General features: G+C 39.1%; 1 protein-coding gene across 2 annotated transcripts in view; it reads right to left on the reverse strand.

Annotated features, from left to right (window-relative positions):
* The window catches only part of XRN2 (5'-3' exoribonuclease 2), a 77,316-nt gene extending 57,825 nt beyond the window's left edge, over positions 1-19,491 (reverse strand). For both annotated transcript variants that reach the window (XM_058684741.1, XM_058684739.1), the window contains exons 1-6: positions 19,308-19,491; positions 5,395-5,522; positions 5,201-5,312; positions 2,721-2,832; positions 1,146-1,204; positions 980-1,069 (exon numbers count right to left, since the gene is read on the reverse strand). In XM_058684741.1, coding sequence (XP_058540724.1) covers positions 980-1,069; positions 1,146-1,204; positions 2,721-2,832; positions 5,201-5,312; positions 5,395-5,522; positions 19,308-19,382 — 576 coding nt within the window. In that variant the 5' untranslated portion in view covers positions 19,383-19,491. The remainder of the gene's footprint in view (positions 1-979; positions 1,070-1,145; positions 1,205-2,720; positions 2,833-5,200; positions 5,313-5,394; positions 5,523-19,307) is intronic.
* Positions 19,492-25,736: the final 6,245 nt, after the last annotated feature.

Below are 25,736 nucleotides of genomic sequence, written 5' to 3' on the forward strand. Positions count from 1 at the left end.
ATAATGTGTGTGTGTGTGTGTGTGTGTGTGTGTGTGTGTTAAACACCAAAACTGGGGGCGCCTGGGTGGCTCAGTCGGTTAAGCGGCCGACTTCGGCTCAGGTCATGATCTCGCGGTCCGTGAGTTCGAGCCCCACGTCGGGCTCTGTGCTGACAGCTCAGAGCCTGGAGCCTGTTTCAGATTCTGTGTCTCCCTCTCTCTGACCCTCCCCCATTCATGGTCTGTCTCTCTCTGTCTCAAAAATAAATAAACATTAAAAAACAAAAAAACAAAAAAACACCAAAACTGTTTCATTGGTAAACTTATTATATGGACTACAAAAATGAAATGTTTTGGTCAAATTTAGCTAAGGAAGAATTGATCAGCTTATAAATTTCTAGTATTCTCACTGCTACCCAAGGATATAGCCACAAACTATATAAGCCCTGGGAGTAATCAATAAAAGATACCCGTTAAATGTAATTTACTATATCTAGTTTATAGTGAAACCATCTTTGTACTTAAAATTACATAAAAGTTCTTCATTTAAATTTTACTTAAACACTTAGGAGAACACAGCTATTCTTTAAAGGCAGTCCCATAACTTTAATCTTGCTGCATTTCAATTTATAACAACAGAAATTTTAACTTAAAAATTGCTTTCCGGTATATATATATATATATATATATACACACACACACACATCTATCTATCTATCTATCTATCTATCTATCTATCTATCTATCTATCAATCACAGGTCCCATTTTACAGCTTCATAGTGATGGTAAGAGGACAAAATTGGCATTGAGAGAAAATTCAGCAGTCTAAAACTGGACCATGCAGAGCACCCCATCTCTAATAACCCTGGAAGCTTCTCTTTCCTCTGACAGTCAACAGCATTTTACAGGGGGGAAAAAAAAAGACAGTATCAGTCAAATCAAAGTACAGCCTAAAATGATCACTCTTATCTTTCTCAAGTACTAAAATGTGAAACTTACTGTCAAGTTTTTCCACCCAGGGTCATTATTTAAACGATCAGCTATGTAATAGCGAAGGCATTTAGCAAGATTGTCCATGAACTCAGTTCCCTAAAATGATAGAAGGAAATAAATTAACCTACCATTTAAGAGTTAGCAATAGCTGGCAAAGTATGAGACTACTTACTGGTGTAATACAGTTGCTGTCAAATCTTTCTTTTATTTCTTCTGGAGGAAGAAAGCCACCTAGAGAAAAAAGAGGCAATGTTTTGTTCTCCCCATAAAAAGTGAGGTAAATTACCCAGTATTAAACCAGAACAAGAAAAACAACCAGTTCAAATACAAAAGAAAGGGAAGTGCTGTCACCCGAGGAATAAATGTTCCCCATTTTGGGAAGAAAGTAAGATTCATCCCTTCAAATTTAATACAACATTTAACATGACCATCAAACAATATACAGTATACAAAAAGATACTATAATATAGAAATATGAAAATTATGGTATTCTTCATGATGCCCTCAACAGCAGAACACACACACAAACACACCACAAACACACACAGGTTAGGAGTTCTCATTTTGACGATAATTCCTGAGATAAAGGCACCTTAGAAAAACAAAATTAAAGTGCTGAGTTTATTACAGCTTTATATGATAAGACATAAAATTATCACTTGGGATATAAAAGTCCTATTTGTCGTATTACTTTTTTCAAGACAAATATATTTCAAAACATCTTCAAGAAACAAGACATCTTTAAAATCAAAGACTATCTTTCATAAATACAAACACGTTTTAGCATAGTAATCACAAGATGCAGCTATAGTTACTATGCAGCTGCACACGTCTAGCAAATTCAAACAGAAAATGTATCATAATTGTAGGCCTGAGCTGACCATACTAGCGTATCCTTTTTCACTGGCAAAGTACACTATCCTCACCCAATGAATCATAGCTTTCTTGGTCTATCAGATTGCCTTACCTAACAAAACACCAAACAAATCATCCTGCTAAAGCCACACCCAGTTCACAGGTAAGTGTCTCAGTAGAGAACCGGTCCCACTAAGTATCAGGACTCCCTGACCTTCCTTCCCCTCCAAGACTCTGGCAACTTCTACCCATTAGTACCCACTTCTCTCCCTTATGTACCCACTAGGAATTCCAAGGCTCTAGAGGAACTACAAAAATCATCCCCCAAACCTCCCCCAAATCAAGGGAACCCTGGGTATTTCACTGCCTCAATGCCTGTTGCATCCACCTATACTGAAGTGTGAAAGCCTGTAAATATGGATCACATCATCCTGGGCCTCCTCTCACAGACCTCTGAGTTCCAAAAAGAAGCAATAAGCAAGCTACCAAGACTGATTTGAGGAAAATGTATGCAAAACTGTAGCTTTCTACCAGCCCACACAGAAAAAACAAGTAAGAAGCACTCTTAATGTATCTCTCCTTTACAGATACATGAAAGTTAGCTGAAGAGCTGTGCTCACCTTGAAAGGGATTGACCATCTCCTTTCCCTACCAGAATTCCTTCCTTTTTATTCCCAACTTTCCCTTTTACTACAGAGTTTGGAAAAGAAAAGTTTGTTAGTGGGAGTGACGGAGTCCATTAACTATTTTTGACAGTGAACATAAATCTTTCGTGGATATTCTGGATCCTAATTAAATTAAAATCATTCCTGTTCCGAGGGAAAGTTCACACACCCTCCCCATTCTATATATATTTTGTAAGAAATCCAACTTCGAGATGCATATTCTTTACCTTTTGACAGTATTTCTTCCCTGACTCGCTGCTTCTCCACTGCTGCTTCCATTCCTTCTTTTGATGCTCTGAACCTCCTGGAACGCTGCTGGTTCATTTTAGCACGCGGTGCCTGAAAACATCATATAGTCACGTGATGCTATTGGAAATATGTCCAACTAAATCTGTACATTATTTTCAATCAGTTGTCCTTATAAAAATAGTATACTAAAATGGAAAAATAATATACATTATCCTTTCATAACAGATAATAACTCCTAAGAACTTAAATTTTGGACCAAGAGCCTAAAAGCTGACCTCAGTCAGGTGAGTGACATGTCAAACAGACAAACATCCTAAGAAGCCACTTAATACTGCAGAGCCCACAACCCAATGCCACTTCCACTGGGTTATAGTCCTTCAAGGCACCCAAGAACAGCAGCTCACTTTATTCAAAGACCCAGCCAGCATGTGATGAGTAGTTACTAGTACATAAAGGACTGGGAAGACCTTACATACATGCCTAAAAGGAAGGATGGTCTCCACATGGGATTCACCATGCCCCATGAAAGCAACAGAAAACTACTTCTTAATCTGTAGGACCTCAAGGCACTTCTATTTTTTTTTTAATTTTTTTTTAACGTTCATTTATTTTTGAGACAGAGAGAGACACAGCACGAACAGGGGAGGGTCAGAGAGAGAGGGAGACACAGAATCTGAAACAGGCTCCAGGCTCTGAGCTGTCAGCACAGAGACCGACGCAGGGTTCGAACTCAAAGACCGCGAGATCATGACCTGAGCTGAAGTCGGACATGTAACCAACTGAGCCACCCAGGCGCCCCAAGGCACTTCTATTTTGTATTTCCCACAATAAGGTAGGAATGATTACCACTCCATCTCTACAAAGCAGATAGAGAGGGAACAAGGTTTTAACAGACAATACTTTTAAATCACTCTTACCAAATGTAATTTAAAATCACTGTATAAGTTTGAATGAAGTGAACTGGACTCTAAAGTTTTTAAGTTCCTGAACTTCGTTTTGGGGTTGGAAGGAACTCTTGAGTACCCTGTCTACATAAAATAAATTATTTTAAATTCTCTTTAAATAGTTCCCTTTCCTACAAAATAGTTCTATTTTGTATTAAAACTATTAAATTCTCTTTAAATAGTTCCCTTTCCTACACCTAATCTAAGTACCAAGTTCTTTGATCTACATTTATATTTAAACAAAACCATGTTATAGACACGAGTGAACAAACATGCAGACAGACCTACAGACACTCATACAGATATGCACATAGTTTATACTTGACCTAGCAGTTAAGGATACACTGGATGTAAACTGACAGATTTTCTTCAAGAATTTTCACTAATATGAATTAGAATATGCTCCAAATAAGATATTCTTATCTCCTCTATTCTTTATTGCACTTTAACAGAAACTTAATAAGTTATCAAGTAGCTAAGATTTTTCATTGAATAAAGAGAACCTTACAGAAAAGTTCATCTTCTCGTACCCCAAGTTTTCTAGATTTTCAAAATCATTCTATTATCTATTAGGATTACTAAATCTAAAAGAAAGAGAGTCTATTTGTATACAGCTAAATAAATTTTAGGGTTACAATCTACTTTAATTTTCCTTGAACTCTGATATATAATGTGGTCATTTAGAAGCTAAGCTAGCTGGTTTATCATCCTAGGTCAGTAAGTAAGTTACTGCCCTCTTAAAGCATTCTGATGACTGCTCACTGCCTATAAGATAAAACCCAAATTCCTGAAGTAAGGCGTTCTCAAGTCATTGCTCTATTTCCCTTTCTGATCTAAAACACCTATGATTTCCCAAATTTGTCAGTGTGATTAAAGGCATGGCTTTGAGAAATCTGGAAGGTCTTCTTTCTTCCCATCTATTCCAGCAATTCCACTCCCCTCCCCACCTGTTATTCTTTATGCTTCAAGAAATGGGACAAAAGTGAGGCACCTGGGTGGCTCAGTCGGTTAAGCATCAGACTCTTGATTTCAGCTCAGGTCATGATCTCATGGCTGTGAGATTTGGGCTCTGCACCAAGTGTGGAACCTGCTTAGGATTCTCTCTTTCTCTCCCTCTACCTCAAAATAAATTTAAAAAGGAAAAGGAAGGAAGGAAGGAAGGAAGGAAGGCAGGCAGGCGGAAAGGAAGGGGAGGAGACAAAAATTACTCCTCTTTCCTAATTCCCTTAGTAGCACTGATTTCCTCTTCCCTCAGTACCCTGCAGGTGTTATCTAGTACCTAAAGCCCACAAGTAAGTAACCTTGCTTATCTCTGTCCTGTTAGTGGTAAGTCCTTCAAAAGCAAGAGCAGTCACCACTAATCCCCAGCATCTCACAATCTGGCACAAAACACTGACAGAACGATCAATCTGTCTCAAATTCACCACAGTCAACCTTTACTGTTATTTAGCTGACTTTCATTCTACACACTCAAAACCCAGCAAAAACAAAAACAGGATTCTAGGTGAACTTACCACTCCATCTATTGCCATATAAAGAAGTCGTCTTGGTCTCACAATATTGAAAAGCCTGTCAATGTACTCAAAAATCGCAACCATCATTTCATCCTCATTTTTCGGGGCTGGCCTAGAAGGACAAGCAGACGGTGTCATTTAATACAGTACTCCTCTGTAACTTTTAGTACCAGTGACAAAAATGGGTTACGTACTTGTCTTCAGGATGAGTACAGGGATGGATGATTCCATTCATATCCAAATAGAGATTATCAAACTCCACATCATTTGGATTTGGTTTACTGGCATCAACAGGAATCTTGACACCATTGCATTCTTTTGGCTATGAGGAAGTGATAATAGTAGTTTGATTGTTCAAGTCTAAAATTAACACATCCTAGGGTCAGTATGAACCCATGTTTCACCTCTGAATTGGAAACAAAACACTTTAAGTCATCTTTACATTGTAAGATGTTATTTTACTCCTTAAAGCAAATTGAAGCAGATATTTTGTCTGTGGAAAGTGGGCAGCTATCAAACTCTCAAATCATTCAAGTGTCCAAGTGAGAAACCCTGGGAGTCATCTTGGAATTCTTTTCCCTTCCCACGCATTATCAGAAAGTCCTGTCAATTTAACCCAAAAGATGTCTCTCCACTTCATTTCCTCTCAGCACCACTGCCATGGCTGTCACTGCATCACTCACCTCAAAGATCTGAATGGCCTTCATATGGACTGCTTCACCCTTAGACTCTCCTGTCTCCAGGCAACCCCACAAGCCATCAGAGTTTTCATTCTAAAGTACGAATGTGGCTGCATCTTCATCTTGCCTGAGGTTTTCAATGATTCCCAAGTACAGACCAATGAGCCTGGACTCTTATTAGCTTTCTGTCCTACCAAAGTACCATTCAGACCAACCCTATCTCTTCTAAGTTCCTGGAAAACCCTCATGCATCCCTCAGTGCCTCTGCACACTGCTTCTCCTTCTGCCTCCATACCAACATCCACTTCCCGAAACCTTATTAATTTTCCACGGTCTAGACTGCGATCGAATGTCACTTACTTTCTAACTCTTTGGACAGATCTCTCAGAAAACTGCTCCTCCTTCTGTATTTCCTCAGAATTTTGCTTATTCACTTGTAGCACTTCCATGGTTTTACAATTAGTCATTCTAACTCAACTACACTGTGAGTTCTTAAAAAGATAAGCACTACATCTTACTCACTCCTGGAGGCACTCAATTGTATCTTTGTAATTAATACTACCTTTGTTTTTTTTCTAACAGTTTCAGCAAATGATAAAAATGAGATCATATGAAATCACTGTTAATAAAATCATTTTTTAAAAAGTTCCGTAACACACATAAAACATCATTTGTAATAGCAAAAAACCGTGAACTTAAAAGCCCATCATGTACATGCTACATCATGGATGAACCTCAAAAACATTCTAAGTGGAAGTCAGTCAGTCACAAAAGACCACAGAAGATTCCATTTATATGAAAAATCCAGAATAGATAAATCTATAGAGACAGAAATAGAGGAGTTTCAATCTGAGGGTGGGGCAAGGTTGAGGGAGATAGGAAATGAATGCAAATGGGGACAGCATTTCTTTGGAGAGTGATACAAATGTTCTAAAATAGATAATGTTGACTGTTACACAATTCTGTATATAAAACAAACCACTGAACTGTACATTTTAAATAGGTAAACTTTATGGTATATAAATTACATCTCGAAACTATTTAAAAAAAAAGAAATAAAAATGAAAGGTCAACTTAATTAGGGGGAAAAAAGAGCCCACAGAATGGATTATGTGGATGTCCATATACTAAATGCCAGACACAAGTGAGATTCAAAAAATAGGGCAGGATGGTCACAAGTATATTGCTGGGCCAAAAACAAACAAAAAACAAAACCAAAAACACCAAGCTGCAGAAGAATATATATATAGTACCATTTATAGAAAGGTATAAAACAGACTAATTATTGGTATTGTTCAGGGTTGACAGTCTGAAAAATGCAGGGAGGAGCTCTTGCCAAGAAGTGGGAGAACACAAGGGGCTCCAAGCCCAGAGGGGAGCTCAAGGGACAGCCTCTAGATGATCCATCAGCACCAGCAGCAGTAACAGCTAGGAGGCTCACTCAGACCCTTCACTACCCCCTCGCTTACACTCAGGCTCCACAAGGACCAGGCAAGATGGGTGCTTGAGAGGAAGGGCAATGCAGTACCCTGGCTGATCAGTGGGTCCCTGGAGGAACAAGAGGCACACCCACCCAGAGGGCTGGCAGTCTAGGCAGTTGTGCCTAGCAGGATGCCCACTCCTCCTCCACTTCATGGAGAAAGGAGTATATACATTCTAAACAGGCAGTTGATAAATTATCCTATATTTGATAAAAATGTCAAGGAATCAAGATAAATATACTTTAAAAAGTAAAGATGATACAAATACACAAATAGTGAGTCCGTATAAAAATACATTCCATAAGCTTTAACGTAAACCCATCAAGAAAAATTTCATACCAAACTTACAAGGCTTTCTGGCTCCTCAAATGTGAGGCAGAAACCACTACTGTTAGTCATAGTTAAGTAGATGTATTTTTGTTTAAACCTGCATAGCATTTAACAGCAACATCAGAAAAATCATGAATTACGCCTTAGATTCCCCTGTATTGAAAGTTCCCACTATTGAAGTCAAATACCACACTACAGAACTGAGTTTTAGACTCCACTAGTTAGATTTCCCAAACCAGCTAGTTTGCAGGAGAGAACCAGGGAATAAGATGGCTGAGACAAATACCCAATTTAATCTCAAAAACTAATCCCTGGAAGGATCCAGTGTGACTGCATTAGTTTGTAGAGAAATGTATGACCCAGGGCACTGCTGAAACTGACAGAGTAATGGGCCATAATTAGTAAAGTTTAACTGTTGGGTGTGATCAGATAGATGGGAGAGAGCCCTACCTGTACCACGGTCAGCTCAGGGTGGTTATGGGCATGCCCCAAACTGCACCTCCCCAAGGAGCAATATTAGATGCATAATGCCATGAGAAAGAAACATAGCTCACTACAATAAGCTAGCTAGTAAATACACAAGGAACACACAAGCCCTGGAATGGGGAAGGGAGGAGGCACCAGTACCTAGAAAGTGCTATATTATCTAAAATGTCCTGTTTGCAGCAACAAAATTACTAGGCATGTAGAAAAATAGACCAAGTATGAGCCATACGCCAGGAAAAAGGCAGGCAGCAAAAACTGCCTGTGAAAGTGTCCACATGTCACATTTAACAGAAAAGATTTTAAAATAGCTATCATAAATATGTTTGTAGAACTTGAGAGGAGTATGCCAATAATGTTAAAATGTCCACACCATCCAAAGCAATCTACAGATTTAATGCAATCCCTGTCAAAATGCCAACATTTTTTACAGAGCTAGATAGGAATCACAGAAGATCCCAAATAGCCAAAGCAATTTTAAGATAGACTAAGAAAGCTTCAGGTATCACAATCCCAGATTTCAAGATATACTTACAAAGTGATAGTAATCAAAACAATATGGTACTGTCACAAAAAGACATATAAATCAGTGGAACAGAAGAGAGTGCAGAAATAAACCTATGCATATACAGTCAATTAATATATGACAAAGAAGGCAAGAATATACAATTGAGAAAAGACAGTCTCTTCAACAAATGGTGTTAGGAAAACTGGCAGCTACATGCAAAAAATGAAATTGGACCACTTTCTTACACCTCACACTAAAATAAACTCAAAATGGATTAAGGACCTAAATGTGAGATCTGAAACCATAAAACTCCTGGAAGAAAACACTGGCAGTAATTCTTTGACATTGGTTGCAAAAACAGTTTTTTAGATATGTCTCCTCAGTAAAAGGGCAACAAAAGCAAAATTAAACTACTGGGCGGGGGTTGGGGGTGGCTGGGCATTGCCTGGATGGCTCAGATGGTTAAGCATCTGACTCTTGGTTTCAGCTCAGTTCATGATCTCAGCTTGTGAAAAAGTGAAAGTCAATGGATGGGGAAAGATACCATGCAACAGCAACCACAAGAAAACTAGAATGGTTGTTATACTAGTTATCAGACAAAATAAACTTTAAAACAAAAGAAGTTACCAGAAATAGTGATATTTTATGGTGGTAAGATCGTCAATCCATCAAGAAAATGTAATAATTAAAAACATACATGCATAGGGGTGCCTGAGTGGATCAGTGGGTTAAGTGCCCAACTCTAGATTTTGGCTCAGATCATGATCTCCTGGTTTGTGAGATCAAGTCCCTCATGGGGCAATGACAGCATGGACCTGCTTGGGATTCTCTCTCCTTCTCTCTCTGCCTCTCCCCCACTTGCACACACTCTGCACATGCTCTCTTTAAAACTAATAAAAAAAAAAAAAAGTGTGCAACTAATAACAGAGCATCAAAATACATGAAGCTTTCCAAACCCAATGCAAGAAAGGAATAAAGATTACAGCTGGAATAAGTGAAACAAAAACTAAAAAATCAATAGAACAGACCAATGAATGAATCCCTCTCCTCTGCACCTCCCCTGCTCACTATCTCTTTCTCAAAATAAATAAATAATAAACATTTAAAAACGAAAAACTACTGGGACTATACCGAAGTGTCTGCACAGTGAAGCAAACCATCAACAAAACAAAAAGGCAACCTACTTTATAGAAGACATTTACAAGTGATACATCCTATAAGGGATTAATATCCAAAATATATGAAGAACTTATGCAACTCAGCACCAAAAAACCCCAAATAGTCCACTTTAAAAATAGGCAGAAGACCTGAATAGACATTTTCCAAAGAAAGAATACAAATGGCCAACAGACACGTGAAAAGATGCTCGACACCACTAATTATCAGAGAAATGCAAATCAAAATCACAATGAGATATCATTTCATACCAGTCAGAATGACTAAAACCAACAACACAAGAGATAAACAAGTGCTGGCGAGGATGTGGAGAAAAAAGAACCTTGTGTACTCTTAGTGAGAATGCAAATTGGTATAGCCACTGTGGAAAACAGTATGGAGGTGCCTCAAAAAATTAAAAACAGAATTACCATATGATCCAATTAATTCCACTAGTGGGTATTTACCAAAGAAAACAGAAACACTAATTCAAAAAGATATATGTACCCCTACATTTACCGCAGCATTATTTACAACAGCCAAGTATGGAAGTGAACTGACTGTCCATCCATAGATGAATGGATAAAGAAGTTGTGGTATACATACACAATGAGATATTACCTGGCCATTAAAAAAAACGAGATCTTGCCATTTGTAACAACATGATGGACCTAGAGGGTAAAATGCCAAGTGAAATGAGTCAGACAGCGCAAGACAAATACCACGGGATTTCACTCATTTGTGGAATTTAAGAAACAAATGAACAAAGACAAAAAGACAAAAAAACCCCCACTCAAATACAGGAACAAACTGGTGGTTGCCAGAGAGAGGTGGATGAGGGGATGAGTAAAACATATAAAGGGGGTTAAGAATGCTCTTATCCTAATGAGCACTGAGTAATGTATACAATTGTTGAATCACACTGTACACACGAAACTAATACAACACTGTATGTTACCTATACTTCCATTAAAAAATAAAAGAGGGGCGCCTGGATGGCTCAGTCAGTTAAGCATCTGACTACTGATCTCAAGTCAGGCCCTGATACCAGGATCCTGAGTTCAAGCCCCACGTTGGGTTCCACATTAAGCGTAAAGCCTACTTAAAAAATAAATAGAATAGAATAAAATAAAACAAAATAAAAAGCTATTGTAAAAAATACTTTTTAAATACATGAAGCTTTTTAAAAAAATTTTTTTGAGAGATAATTCAAAATATGTTCTCCAACCACAATGAAATGAAAATAACAGAGGGAAACTTGGCAAATTCATAAACGTGGAAATTACACAACACACTCGTGAACAACCAATGGGTTGAAGAAATTAAAAGAGAAATCAGAAGATAATTTGAGATGAATGAAAATGAAGATACAACATACCAAAACTTATGCTATAGAGCCAAAGCAGTGTTCAGAGGAAAATTTATAGCCGTAAATGTCTATATTAAGACAGACCTCAAATCCATAACCTAAACTTCCACCGTAAGAGACTAGAAAAACAATTGCAAATTAAACCCAAAGACAACCAGAAAAAATTACATTAGAGCAGACATTAATAAAACACAAAATAAAGAGAAAAAAAAAATCTATGAGACCAAAGTTGTTTTTTTCAAAAGATCAACAAAATTGACAAATGTTTAACCAGTTTGACCTAGAAAAAGAGATTCAAATTACTAGAATCAGAAACAAAAGAGGACATTACTGACAACTTTACAGAAACAAAAACTATCATAAATGGTACACCAACAAATTAAATAACTTAGATGAGATGCACAAGTTAACAGAAAAACTACAAAAATGACACAAGAAATAATCTCAATAAACCTACAATATGAGGTAAAACCAGTAATAAAAATATACCCACAAAGAAAAGTCCAAGTCTGGATGGTTTCTTCACCGAATCCTACCAAACATTCAAAGAATTAACCCCAATTCTTCACGAATTCTTCCAAAAAACAAAAAAGGAAGAATCACTTTCCAACACATTTTATGAGGCCAATGTTATCCTGATACCAAAACTAGACAAAGACACCACAAGAAAACAAAACTACTGGTTTTGTAAGAGACTAATATCTCTTACAATGTAAAAGTCAACAAAATATCAGCAAACTGAATCTAGCAATACATAAAAATAATCACACACCATTACCAAATGGGATTTATCCTAGCAATGCAAAGTTGGTTTAACATCAAAAAATCAATTAAAGCAATACGTCACAACAAGAGTGGAATGAAAGACAAAAATAACATGACCATCTCATTACATACAGAATAAGCATTTGAGAAAATCCAATACCCTTTCATGATAAAAACAAAAACCAAATGACCACTCAACAAACTAGAAAGTAAGTAGAAAGTAATAGAAAGTAAGTTCCTTCTATAAAAAAGCTGTTAACATATTAAATGGTGATGAAGTAGTTGGTTTCCCTTCAAGGTCAAGAACAAGGCAAGGATGTCCTTTGTCATTTGTATTCTAAATTGTCATGGAGGTTTCACTCAGGGCAATTAAGCAAGAAAAATAAAAAGAGCACCTATATTGGAAAGGAGGAAATAAAACTATCTGTTTGCATGATGTGACCTTGTATATAGGAAATTCTAAGGACTTTGCTAAAAAACTATTAGAATATATGAGTTCAGCAAGGTTACAGGATATGATATTTAAAAAAATACTTTCTGCACACTTGTAATGAACTCAGAAATAAGAACACAATTCTATTCATAACAGTATCCAAAAGCTAGAACTAAAATTAACCAAAGAAATATAAAGTCTGTACTCTGATGTGGATTCTAAAATTCATATGGAATTACAAGGAAGCCAGAATATACAAAATAATCCTCAAAAAGAATACATTGGAGGACTTATACTTCCTGATTTTAAAATTTACTACAAAGCAACGGTAACAAAGACAGCATGGTACTGGTACAAGGATAAACATAGAGATCAACAGAATAGAAATGAAAGACCAGAAATAAACCCATACACTTATGGTCAACTGATTTTTAAAAAGGGTGTCAAGACCATTCAATTAGGAAAGAATAGTTCTCAACAAATGGTGCTGTAACTATTGGATAGTTTATTCATGCAAAAGAATGAAGTTAGACCCATGCAAAAGTTTACTCAAAATAGATGATACACCTAAATTTAAGAGCTAAAACTTAAAACTATAAAACTCTCAGGAGAAAACACAGACATAAATCTTCATGACCTTGGATTTGGCAATGGATTCTTTGATATGACACCAAAAGTGCAAGCAACTAGACTTCAAATTAACAACTTCATGCTTCAAAGGGTACTGTCAAGAGAGTGGAAAGACAATCCAAAATGGGGAAAAAGATTTGCAAGTCATATATCTATTAAGGGGCTTGTGTTCAGAACATGTATTCTAAAAACTCTTATAATTCAGCCAAAAGACAACCCAATTTAAAAACAGGCAAAGAACAGGAATAGACTTTTCTCCAAAGAAGATATACAAATGGCCAACATGCACATGAAAAGATGCTCAGTATCATTCAGTCCTAATGGAAACACAAATCAAAACTACAGTGAAATACCACTTCATACCCACTAGAATGGCCAAAATAAAAAAGTCAGATAAGAAATGTTAGCCACAATGTGGAGAAACTAGAACCCTGAAACACTGCTGGTGGTAATTAAAATGTTGCAGCCACTTTGGAAAATAGTCTGGCAGTTCCTCAAATAACCAAACACAGAGTTACCACATAGCCCAGGAATTCTAAGTATATACCTGTGAAAACATGTCCACACAGAAACCTGTACACAAACGTAGCACATTAGTCACAAAAGTCAAAAGGTGGAAACAAACCAAATGTCCATCAACACACAAATGGATAAATAAAATGTGGTATATGTATATATCCACACAATGAAGCATTATTTACTCATAAAAAAGAATGAAGTACTGATACATGATACAACATGGATGTACCTTGAAAACCTAGTAAATGAAAGAAGTCAGCCAGAAAAAACACATACTGTATGATTCCATTCACATGAAAGGCACAGTAGAGAAATCTAGAGACAGAAAATAGCTTAGTGGTTGCTTAGGGATAGGAGTAGTAGGGGCAGGGAATAGTGGGTTGGTAGCTATAGGGTACAGGTTTCTTTCTGAAGTGATGAAAATGTTCTAACACTGTGGCGACGGTTGCCCACATCCGTGAATATATACAAAAAACGCACCAAATTCTAAATTTTAAATGGGTGAATTGTATGGTATGTGAATCATATCTAAATAAAGCTGCCTAAAAACGTAGTCATCTCCCCCCAAAATATTACACTGATGAAAAGTGAATGCAGATTCAGGGACCAATAGCCTCCTTAATTATTGTCCTTCCTGCCCTTAAAGTAGTGCCTGTCATAAAAAAAAAAGTATTCACTCAATCATACAGAAGAGAAAAAAAGCAGGGTAGGAAACCTGGATTTCACTATGTGAAAACAGAGCACAATTTTACACTACACAAGAGTTAGACACAAAAATATCCCCACTTTTACCTGGGCATACAAACTCCTGAAACTTAATTTAGCAATAAAATTTTGAAATATCAAGTGTTTCTGTACAAAGCAATGTTTGAAGCACTTATATTAAAGTGATTTAATTCACACAACCACCCTGTGTGATATACATACCACTGATCTTCATTATTCATGAATTTCGTATTTGCAAATTCACCTCCTTACTAAACATTTTTTGGTAACCCCCAAATCAGTATTTGCAGCACTCCCACATTCATTCACAAACATTAGCAGAGCAGTAAAAAATCTGAGTCCACCAACATGCACATTCCCAACTGAGGTCAAACAAGGCAACACTCTGCCTGGTTTCAGCTCTCACACAGAAATGACCAGACTGTAGGGAGCAGTGCAGTGGAATGCAAGAAGCACTAATTCTTTAGACTTTAGGAGAGTTTAAGGCACTTTTTCAAGATGAGAAATCTAATGAACAGAGGACTGTATAAGCCAAGGATGCAAAGTGAAGAAACTGATGGCTGAATGAATAAAGAGTAGTTAAAAAGTCAAAAGAAGAGAAAAAATGAAATCATAAAAAATACTCAATCCAAAAGAAGCAGAGGAATTGGAAGATGGAAACAAGGACCAGATGAGTCAGAAAACATGACAAATTTAAATCTAACCATACACGTAAATATCCTAAGTGCCTCGCTTACAAGGTAGAGATTAGAAAAAGCAGTTCCTCAAAAGGTAAAAGGAATTACCAAAAGATCCAGCAATTCCACTCATAAGTATACACCCCAAAGAACTGACAGTAGGGACCACTTACGGACATCTACCCTAAGCTCTGATATGTATACAGATCATTGTACACCAATGTTCACAGCAGCATTATTCACAGTAGTTAAAAGGTAAAAATAACCCAAGCGTCCAAACAAAATGTGATATATACATACAATGGGTATTAGCCTGAAAAAGGAACGAAATTCTGATACATGCAAACATGTGTAAATCTTGAAAACACTATGCTAAGTGATAACCAGACACAAAATGAAAAGTGTATGATTCCACTTACATTAGGTACGTAAAGTAGGCAAATTCTTAAGACAGGAAGTAGGGGAGGAGGAAATACGGAGAATTATTGTTTAATGGGTACAGAGTTTCTGTTTGGGATGATGCAAAAGTTATAGAAATTAATAATGACAATACTTTCATAATATTGTGAATATACTTAATGCTACTGAATTCTACACTTAAAAATGGTTAAAATGGCAAGTTTTATGTTACGTGTATTTTGCCACAATAAAAAAGGGGCAGATATAATCAAATAGCATTAAAAAACACGACCCAACTGTATGTTGCTTATAAACACAAACACTTTAAATATAAAGACACAAAGAGACTAAAAAAGAGTGGAAATAGACCATGCTACCCTAGTCTGAAGATCTGGCTATCTTAATATTGAACAAAGATTTCAGAGCAAAGAATATTACCAGGGATAAAAAAGATAATTTTATGATGATAAAAGAGCATATTCATTGAATACATAACAATGTTAAGCATTTATGCACCTTATAAAAAAGCTACAAAATGCAAGGAGCAAAAACCAACAGAACTGAAACAAGAACAGACAAATCCAAATAATTATATATACCAGGAGATTTCCATGCTCCTATCAAGTAACTGAAAGGAGAAAATCAGTAAATGTTATTCAAGTCTTCCATGTCCCATCAACCAGCATGATAACATTTATAGAACACTCCATTCAACAACAGCAGAACCTGTATCTCTTTTAAGGCAAAATGACATTTACCAAGCCCAGACTCTGGGCCATAAAACAAAGCAAATAAACTTTAAAAGGACTAAAATTATGCGAAGTATGTTCTCTGACAGCGAACTAAATTAGAAATCAAGAACAGAAAAAAATGTCTGGAAATCCCCAATATTTGAAAACTAAGTAACACTGTTATAAATAACTAATGGGCCAAAGAAGCCAAAGAGTCTATTGGAATGTTACTGAATGAAAATGAAAAACAGTATCTCAATATTTGTGGTATGTAAGGTAGCAGGCACTCCATACCTGCATGAGAAGAAACAATGTATCAAAGCAATGATATACAATTGTAGAAAAGGAAAACTTAGGGACACCAGAGTTGATTAAAGATTCACAAGGCAGGGGCGCCTGGGTGGCTCAGGCTGTTAAGCATCTTACTGTAGCTCAGGTCATGATCTCCAGGTCTGTGAGTTTGAGCCCTGCGTTGGGCTCTGTGCTGACAGTTCAGAGCCTGGGGCCTGCTTCAGATTCTGTGCCTCCCTCTCTCTTGGCCTCTTCCCCACTCGTGCTGTCTCTCTCTCTCAAAAATGAATAAATGTTTTAAAAAAAAATTAAAAAAAAAAAGATTGGCAACAGGGAGGGGTTTTAAGGAGAAAAAACAAAGGGGCAGATGGAATGTCTTAAAGTTATGTTTACTTGTGGTGATGGTTTCATAGACGTACACATTTGTCAATCTATTAAACTGTATACTTTAAATATGCACAGTTTGCCGTAGGTCAATTACACCTCAATAAAGCTGCAAAAGGGAGAGGGGAAGTGGAGAACAGAGAGAAAAGAAAAATCAATCGGAGGACCAGTATCCAGAATTCAGAGGGCTGAGGAAAAGGCCAAGAAAAAAAAAATCAAAGAGCATTCTCTAGAACTGAAGAACACAAGTGTCCAGACTCAAAGTCAACCAAGTACTGCTCAAAATGAATTTAATTTTTTTAAAAAAACCTGTACATAATCATGAAAGCTTACACTACCAAAGATAAAGATTTTTTAAAAATCCAGAAAGAAAAATAGATCAACTACAAAAGAATAAAAGCAGAACAGAAATAAAGAACGTGGTCTTTCCCAGTTGACACTGGCTTTAAACACCCATTAGCCAAGTGACCTTGAGTGCTCTGTGCTTCAGTTTTCTCACCGGTAGTAATAATAATAAGCAGTAGCAGTCATATGGTTATTATGAGGATTTAATAAACTTCTCTGTATAGTGCCTTGAACAGCACTTAGTACATGTAAAACACTACATAAGTATTGGTTAAATAAGTAAATCACATTAACATCGAATTTCTCATCAACAACAATGAATGACAGAAGTCAAAAGAACAATGCTTTCAAAGTTTTGAGGGAAACAAATTTTCAAACTCAAACTATGCTTAGCTAATGATGTGTACAAGGATAGAATGGACTCAGAAAACTCACATCTCACATAACATTTCTTAAGAATTCAACTAAAAATAAAAACCAAGGAAGGATTTAAGCCAACAAAGATGATGACCAGAAAACTACCTCCAACAGAAGAAAGGAATTTTTAAAAACCTCAAGAAGCAGTTTTCCAGCAAGCCTAAATAAATAACCAGGTGTGACAGCACAGAAATAAAAGACCTCAAAAAGCAGTCTCCAAGAAGAGGACTTGATAGAATACCTGAGACAACCCGCAGTTTGGATGAGGAACCATATAAACAGGAAAAGAGAGAAGCAACACTAAGACAAAAGTAGCACATAACCTAAATCAGCATCGTGACAATAATCGACAACACTTTTTGATTTTTTCAGCTTTTAAAACAAACTAGTATAGCCAATGCCCTGACAATTTAATTTTGGATGCCAATAAGGGAAAAATGTAGCTGACAGGCTTGGGGTAAAGAATAAGGGCAGCAGGGGTAGAAAAGCTAATACTTAAGCTTAGATGATGAAAACTCAAGGTATACTTTATATAGGAGAGTCAATAAAAAAAAAGGCATATTAAAGCTATCAAGTGTAATTACCCATAGAAGAAACATGGTGACGTACTAATATTAGAAGGGGGTGGGGGGTGGGTGGGGGGTGCTGCATGAGCGCCTAAACCCTCATCTATCACAGCTGGAATTCCACAGCTAGATCCAAAACAAATAAATCAGGTATAAACATAATACTTAGAACGAAAACACTTAAAAGTGGTTATCACTGCAGAGTAGAAACGGAGTAAGATCCAAGTTAGTAAAGCTTGATGAAAGTTTTAAAAACAAAGGAAATGAGCATTCAGTTTAACAGTTTCTCTGACAAAAACACAAGGAATATCATCAAAACAAAGCTTTCGATTCCTCCTTGGATAGAAAATCAGCAAAAATCAAGACCTCAACAGCTTTAGCAAAAGAAATGTTTTCACACTGACGGATGCGTACTTCCTTCAAAAACGAAGGGGTGAGAAGCATGATGTGTCCCTGAATCTTCCCAATCCAGAAATTCTAATTCGGAGTACAAAACCAAACTTGGACTGGAAACACGGAAACAGTAAACACAAAACTAAAGAATGAGCACAAGTCTACATGTATATTACCAACGTAACAACAAAAAGTGTATTGTTCGAGTGCACTCAGGAATTCCGAAAATTTTTACAAGCATACTGCCTAGAGAAGGGGGCACTTATCAGACTTCTATCTTGTCCTAGACGTTTCCAAGGTGCTGCTTTCGACGTAGGGTTAAACAGCAACAAATAGCCTCTCACACTAGGAGAAAACCTTTCTGTCACGAACAGTAAACAAAAATCCGCCGCCGGGGATTACTTTACAAGGCTGTTAAAGGCCGGGATCAGCATCCGTGCAGCCCTAACCAGCTAACTCAACGGACTCGCCAGAAGTGGCCTAAAAGACTTTGAGTCTCTCCAGAAACGACTACGCGCGGTGCCGGAGGAAACAAAGCCATGGGCGGGGCCTTCCGGTCCGGGGGGAGAAAGCGGGCGAGGGAGTAACAGCCCTCCGCGAGTTCGTATCCCTCTCGGCCCTCGCCCCGCCCCTCCCGCTGGCCCGGGTCCAGATTCTGGGTGCCGGCGCCCAACCGCGTGTCGGGCCACCGCAGTCCGCAGGGCTGAAAGAGCCGCGCGGGACCGAGCACCGTGACCCAGGGGCAGGCGGCGGGCGCCAAGGGCCGCGGCCTAGACGTGCCGGAGCGCCAGGCTTTAGCGGGGTGGCCGTCAGGAGCCTCCTCACCTTTTCTTCCACGCAGTTGACAATGATGGACGGGTACTTGCGGCTGAGCCAGCGAAAGAAAGCCGGGACTCCCATAGCAGCTGCCCAGCTCGGAGGCGACCGCCCGACCCGCGGACGAACGTAACCAGAGACACAAGCAGCAGCGGCAACCGCGGGCACTAGCACTTCCTCCCACGTGCGCGCCGGCGACAGGAAGTGACGTCACGGCTGCGCCGCTTGGTGCGTAAACTGGCCTGTTGTTGGGGGCGGGGTTCGGCCGCCGGCCGGAAGGTGAAGGGGGTGGCCCTGCCGGGTTCAGGGCCCTTGCGGTCGGTGGGGCCAGTCCCAGAGCTGTGACACGTCTGAGTCGTGGGAGGGGCCCAGGCGGTGACTTCGCCGCGGCTCCCGCTGAGCTATCCCGGCTCCCGGGATAGCTGAGTCCTGGCGCTCCGCAGATCCCAGGGGAGCTCTTTGCGGGTTTGATCACCTCTTTCAAACCTATCTCAAGTCACAGTAGAACTACAGCATGTAAACCCACTCGTTATTTCTGCTTCCTGGTTTTTCTCGGTTTTGTGATACTCTACATACCTGGACTATTAAAAGGAGTACTTTTTAATATTTTGCCGTCATGATGACTGGTTTGCATAAGTTCACTCTAAATACTTAAAAAAATGGAATCTAACCGGAGTTCAGCATTTAATTCAACTTTCCAGGTACATTTATGAGTGCAATTGCTGATATCTAGTGGGGTTTGTTTTTTGTTTTTGTTTTTTTGAGCGTTTACGTTGTGTTAAAGCATTGGCTAAGGGATTATCTCATCTAATCGTAACTCGAGCCTTAAGGTACTATTATCTTTATGTAACATGAGAAAGTCAATTTGTAGGGGGATTTAGTCACCTGTTTATTCACACAGTTTTTGTTTCAGTCCAACTAAAGATCATGTAATCCTCTATCCTTGCTCTAATAGGATACTTTTATCCTTTGTTTTGTGGTGGCTTCAAATACATTTTTCCAGCATATAAAAAGAGAGGTCTGGAAGAGGAGGTATTTATGTCCATTTGCTCAAGCTTGGAAGTCTCTCTCCCTGGAATCCCCTCTTGGCTCCACAAATCACACTCAATCCTAAAGGCTCACCTCAAGAGGCCACTGAAAGTATTTCTCCTTGCTACCTGGCATGCAATATTCATTGCCCCCTCCTCCTCTGTGATCTGATGCCACTTTGTTTAAACTGTTGGTGTGGAAATTAGAGAAATTGTTATCCCATGTTTTACTTAAGAACAGCTGGAACTATTCCAGAGTATTAATGTCTATGGTGAAATCTCTTATGTCTCCTGGAAATAGCTCCTCCTCCTCAAGTATTTGGTTTCCTTGGGAGGTGCTATGTTCTTAGAACTCACACATCATATGGGGGTATGGACAGCTAGGCAAGTTGGGCCATTGGGAGTCCTTGCTGAGCATTTTTGTACTTCGAACCATAAGGAAGGTAAGGCACCCCTCCCATATAGTTGAAAGCTGAAAGATAAGAATGGGATTTATTGCCAGTCTGCAACCAAAGAAGCAGATTTAAGTCCCTGTTTCCGGTGGCTTTTGAATACAGCTAAATCCGTCTTCCTGCAGTTTGGTTGCTAACCCTCTCCTTTAATTCCATGAACCAATAAATTCTTTTGCCCTAAGCTGGTTTGGGCTAAGTTCCTATCCCTTGCCAAGGAAATAGTACAAACAACCCAGTAACAACATTTGAGGAGTACACAACTAATTCACTGGGTGCTAAAATTGCTTTGCGTAAATTAGGTACAAAAATTGAAATTTTGGGCAGAAAAGGGGAGAGTGAAAGGTAGAGAAGAGAGGGAACCTGAAAGTGGCAGGAAGATACAGGCTGTGTTGTGAGATACCTTTCTCAGCCTAGTGTTTCCAGTAAAATCTACTAAACTCAGGATGGGTGTCAGTTTTGTTTTGTTTTGTTTTGTTTTGTTTTGTTTTGTTTTGTTTTGAAATCAAAAAAGAGGATGAGTCTCATGTTGGGGTCACTGTTGTCTAAACCCACAGAGCTACGCAACATAGCAGATTTCAAGAAGCAGAAGAGGTGAGGAGAATTTATAAGTATTGGAAATTAGAAGGAATATTTAACCAGGTTGTAAACTTCTAAAGGCTGGGAACTATTAGGTTTTGAAACATTAGGTTTTTTGCCTAAGCCTGAAGGGGGCAGACAAAGGCCCCCAGCTGACATCTGGATTACATTAATATGAAGATAATATGAAATATATAGAAACCAGTATTTTTAAACATTCATAAATTTATTTTAAAGCCCTATTAACATTGTAATTATAGAAAAGAGTCTTTGTGGGGCGCCTAGGTGGGTCAGGTAGTTAAGTGTCTGACTTCAGGTCATGATCTTGTGGTTCACGGTTGCGAGCTCCACGTCAGGCTCTGTGCTGCTGGTTCAGAGCCTGGATCCTGCTTCAGATTCTGTGTCTCCCTCTTTCTCTGCACCTCCCCCAGTTGAACTCTGTCTCTCTCTCTCTCTCCCTCTCTAAAAAATAAATAAACATTAAAAAAAATTTTTTTTTAAAGAATCTTTGAGAAACTGTTGCCCGTGATTGCTCTCTGGATTACCAAGTGCTTCCTTTCCCTCATTGTCTTTATAAAATTCATTTTGAATAATGTGATATGTTTGAAATAATAGTTGTGATGGTTAATTTTATGTGTCAGTTTGACTGGGCCACAGAATGCCCAGATACTTGGTCAAATTTTATTCTAGGCTTTTTTTTTTTTTTTGTGAGGGTGTTTGCATAGGAAATTAACATTTTAATTGGTAGAGTAAAGCAGCTTGTCCTCCATAATGTGAGTAGGGCTCACTCAGTCAGCTGAAGGCCTGAATAGAGCAAAAAGACCAGCTTCCTAGAGCAAGAGGGATGTTTCCACTAGACTGCCTTCAGACTTCACCTGCACCCTCCCCTTTGCTGGGTCTCCATGCTGCCAGCCTTTGGACTGGAACTGCACCATTCGTTCTCCTGGGTTATCCAGCTCATACTGCAGATTTGGACTTGACAGTCTCCCTAACTGCATGAGCCAATTCCTTAAATATATATCAAATAAATAAATAAATAATCATTCTGTTTTTCTGGAGAACCTTGACTAATATAGATTTTGGTACCAGTCTGGTTTTAGAGGACTAGAATCTTCAAGATTAATTTTCTGAATTGGTTTTGGGGCTTCTGGAATTGACTGTCCAATCTGATTAGAATTAAGCACACTAATGACTGTCTCCATTAGTAAAGAGAGCACTGAGAGTCCACGGTGTGACCTGGCAATAGAGAGATGCAAAATATCACCATTGGATACCCTCATCAACCTAATCAACTTGTAAGAAGAACAAAACATTTTTGTCAACCAACAAATATGTAATGAGATTGGCTGGTTGCTCCTGGCATCATGGGGCAAAGTAGAAGAAGAAAAAGATGAGATCAGGGATTCAATTTCCCAGCTCAAACATCATATAAATGACCTCACAGTGTCTGCCCTGAAAGAGACATTTATCACCTACGGCACAGCTGATATTGCTGAGAGCCAAACTCCGAACCTCATCATGGGAGTGGCTGACTTATAACACAGATGGCATTCCCAGCCTCCCAGGTGTCTACTGTTAAGATAAAGGCACTGACTGGAAAGGAATGAGGTCCTGAAAACTGGAATGCCGACATGTGAGAAAATTGATGGAGTTGGGAGCCTATGACCATTCATTCTGATTCGTCTTTGCCCATAGAAGCAGCCTCTCTATTCCCACCTGTGGAGATTAACTCTGCATTGCTTGCGGAAACTATAATGGCCTCCCCTCTTTCAAGGCAGTTGCCTTGAAAGATGATACTGATTCTCCTCAGGACCCACTCCCACCTCCCCTCTTTGCTTCTAGGCAATGTCTTAGTCTCTTTGGACTACTGTAACAAAATACCATACACTGAGTGGTTTATAAACACTAGACATGTATTTCTTACAGCTCTAGAGGCTGGGAAGTCCAAGATCAAGGAGGTAGCAGGTTCAGTGTCTGGTGAGGACCTGCTTCCTTATTGACAGTCCTCTTCTCAGTGTAATGTCGCATAACAGAAGAGGCAAGGGTTCTCTTTAGAATGCACAAGCATTCATTCCATCTATAGCAACCTGTAATTAGACACAAGTCCCAGCAGGCCACTAAAAGTGAGGTGCAAAGTGTGACCCATGAGGTGCACTACATTCCAAAATAACTACTTAGATTTTCTAATTTATACAGACAGAAATCCAGAGAGTATGTGTGGGAATGGATACAAAGTGTGTGAAATAATGGTAGAAGAAACCTAAAGTTGGGTCAGGGCAAATTTATTGTTGTGGGCACACTGAGCAGGGATTCTGCATTGAAAGTAGCTCTGGGGCTTAGAAACGGGTCTGACAATTTGGTTGGCTGAAACATGGACAAAAATATGGCACACTGTGAGCAAGTTAAAAATGCTGGACCTGCCTTGGTTTAATATAAAAGAAGAGAAAACTCAAGCCTGGTTTACAAATGGTTCTGCATAATATTCAGGCACCACTGCAATACTATAGCCCCTTTCTGGGACATCCTGAAGGACAGTGGTGGAGGGAAATCTTCCCAGTGGGAAACACTTTGAGCAGTACACCCTTGTTCATTTTTCTTGTTAGGAGAAATGGCCGATATGCAATTATATACTGATTAATGGACTGTGGCCAATGGTTTTGCTGGGATCAAGGACTTGGGAGGAACAGAAGTGGAAGATTGGTGACAAGGAAGTCTGGGGAAGAAGTATGTGAATAGATCTCTGTGGAATGGTAAATCTCTGTGTCTTGTCAATGCACACGAAAGGGTGACGTCAGCAGAGGAGGATTTTAATAATCAGTTGGATAAAATGCCCCATTCTGTGGATGACAGCCTCTTTCAGAGCCACCCCTGTCATTGCCCAATGGGCTCATGAACAAAGTGACAGCAGAGGCAGAGATGAAAGTTATGCATGGACTCAGCAACAGGGACTTCCACTCTCCAAAGCTGACCTGGCTACAGCGATGCTGAGTGCCCAATTTGCCAGCAACACAGACCAGCACTGAGTTCCCAGTATGTCACCATTCCCAGGAGGCATCACCCACTACCTTGTGGGAGGTTGATTATATTGGACCACTTCCATCATGGAAGGGGAAGCATTTTGTTCCTAATGGAACAGATGTGCACTGGATATTGATTTGCCTTCCCTTCACACAATGCACCTACCAAAACTACCATCCGTGAACTTACAGAATGTCTTGTCTATCATTATGGTATTTCAAACAGCATTGCTTCTGATCAAGGAACTCACTTCATATCAGTGAAGTGTAGCAATGGTCTGTGCCCATGAAATTCACTGGCCTTTCCATGTTCTCTACCATCCTGAAGCAGCTGGCTTGCTAGAACAGTGGAATGACTTTTTAAAAAATGTTTATTTTTGAGAGGGAAAGAGAGAAAGAGTGCAAGTGGGGAAAGACAGAGAAAGAGGGGGACAGAGGATTTGAACCAGGCTCTCTACCAACAGCAGAGAGCCTGATGCAGGACTCGAACTCTTGAACCATGAGATCATGACCTAGCTGAAGTTGGATGCTTAATTGACTGAGCCACCCAGGTGCCCCTGGAATGTCTTTTTAACTACTCTGTTACAGTATCAGGGGGGCAATATCTTACAGGACTGGAACAAGTTTCTCCAAAGAGGCTGTATATGCTCTCAATCAGCATTCAGTATATGATGCTGTTTCTCCCATAGCCAAGACTCACCAGTCTAGGAATAGAGGTGTGGAGATAAGATTGGCACTACTCACTATTACCCATAGTGACCCAGTAGCAAAATTTTTGCTTCCTATATTTGTGATCTTACACTCTGCTGACCTAGAGGTCTTAGTTCCAAAGCAGCAATGCTTCCAACAGGAGACACAGCAATGATTCCGTTGACCGAGAAGTTAAGACTGCCACCAGGCCATTTTAAACTCAGGCAAAAAAGGAAGTTACTGTGATGGACTGGAACTACCAGGGGAAATGGGGCTGCTACTCCATGGTGGAAGTAGGAGAGGGTGTGCCTGGAATGCAGGAGACCCCTGTGTTATGTCTTAGTGAGATTAACATTCAAATAGGTGGACTTTGAGTAAAGCAGATTACTCTCCAGAGTGTGAGTTAAAGTCTTCATAGAACAAAGACTTCCACTGCACAAGAAAGAATTATGCCAGCAGACTGCCTTCAGACTTGAACTGCAACTCTTCCCTCAGAATCCAGCCTGCCAGCCCCACTCCCCATCAGATTTTGGACTTGCCAAGCTCTCTCAATCTCTCTATGTCTCTGTGTGTGTGTGTGTGTCTGTCTGTCTCTGTCTCTATGTCTCTCTCTCTCTCTCTCTCTCTCTCTCTCTCTCTCTCTCTCACACACACACACACACACACACACACACA

This window comes from Neofelis nebulosa, chromosome 9 (assembly GCF_028018385.1).
Source record: "Neofelis nebulosa isolate mNeoNeb1 chromosome 9, mNeoNeb1.pri, whole genome shotgun sequence".
NCBI lineage: Eukaryota > Metazoa > Chordata > Mammalia > Carnivora > Felidae > Neofelis > Neofelis nebulosa.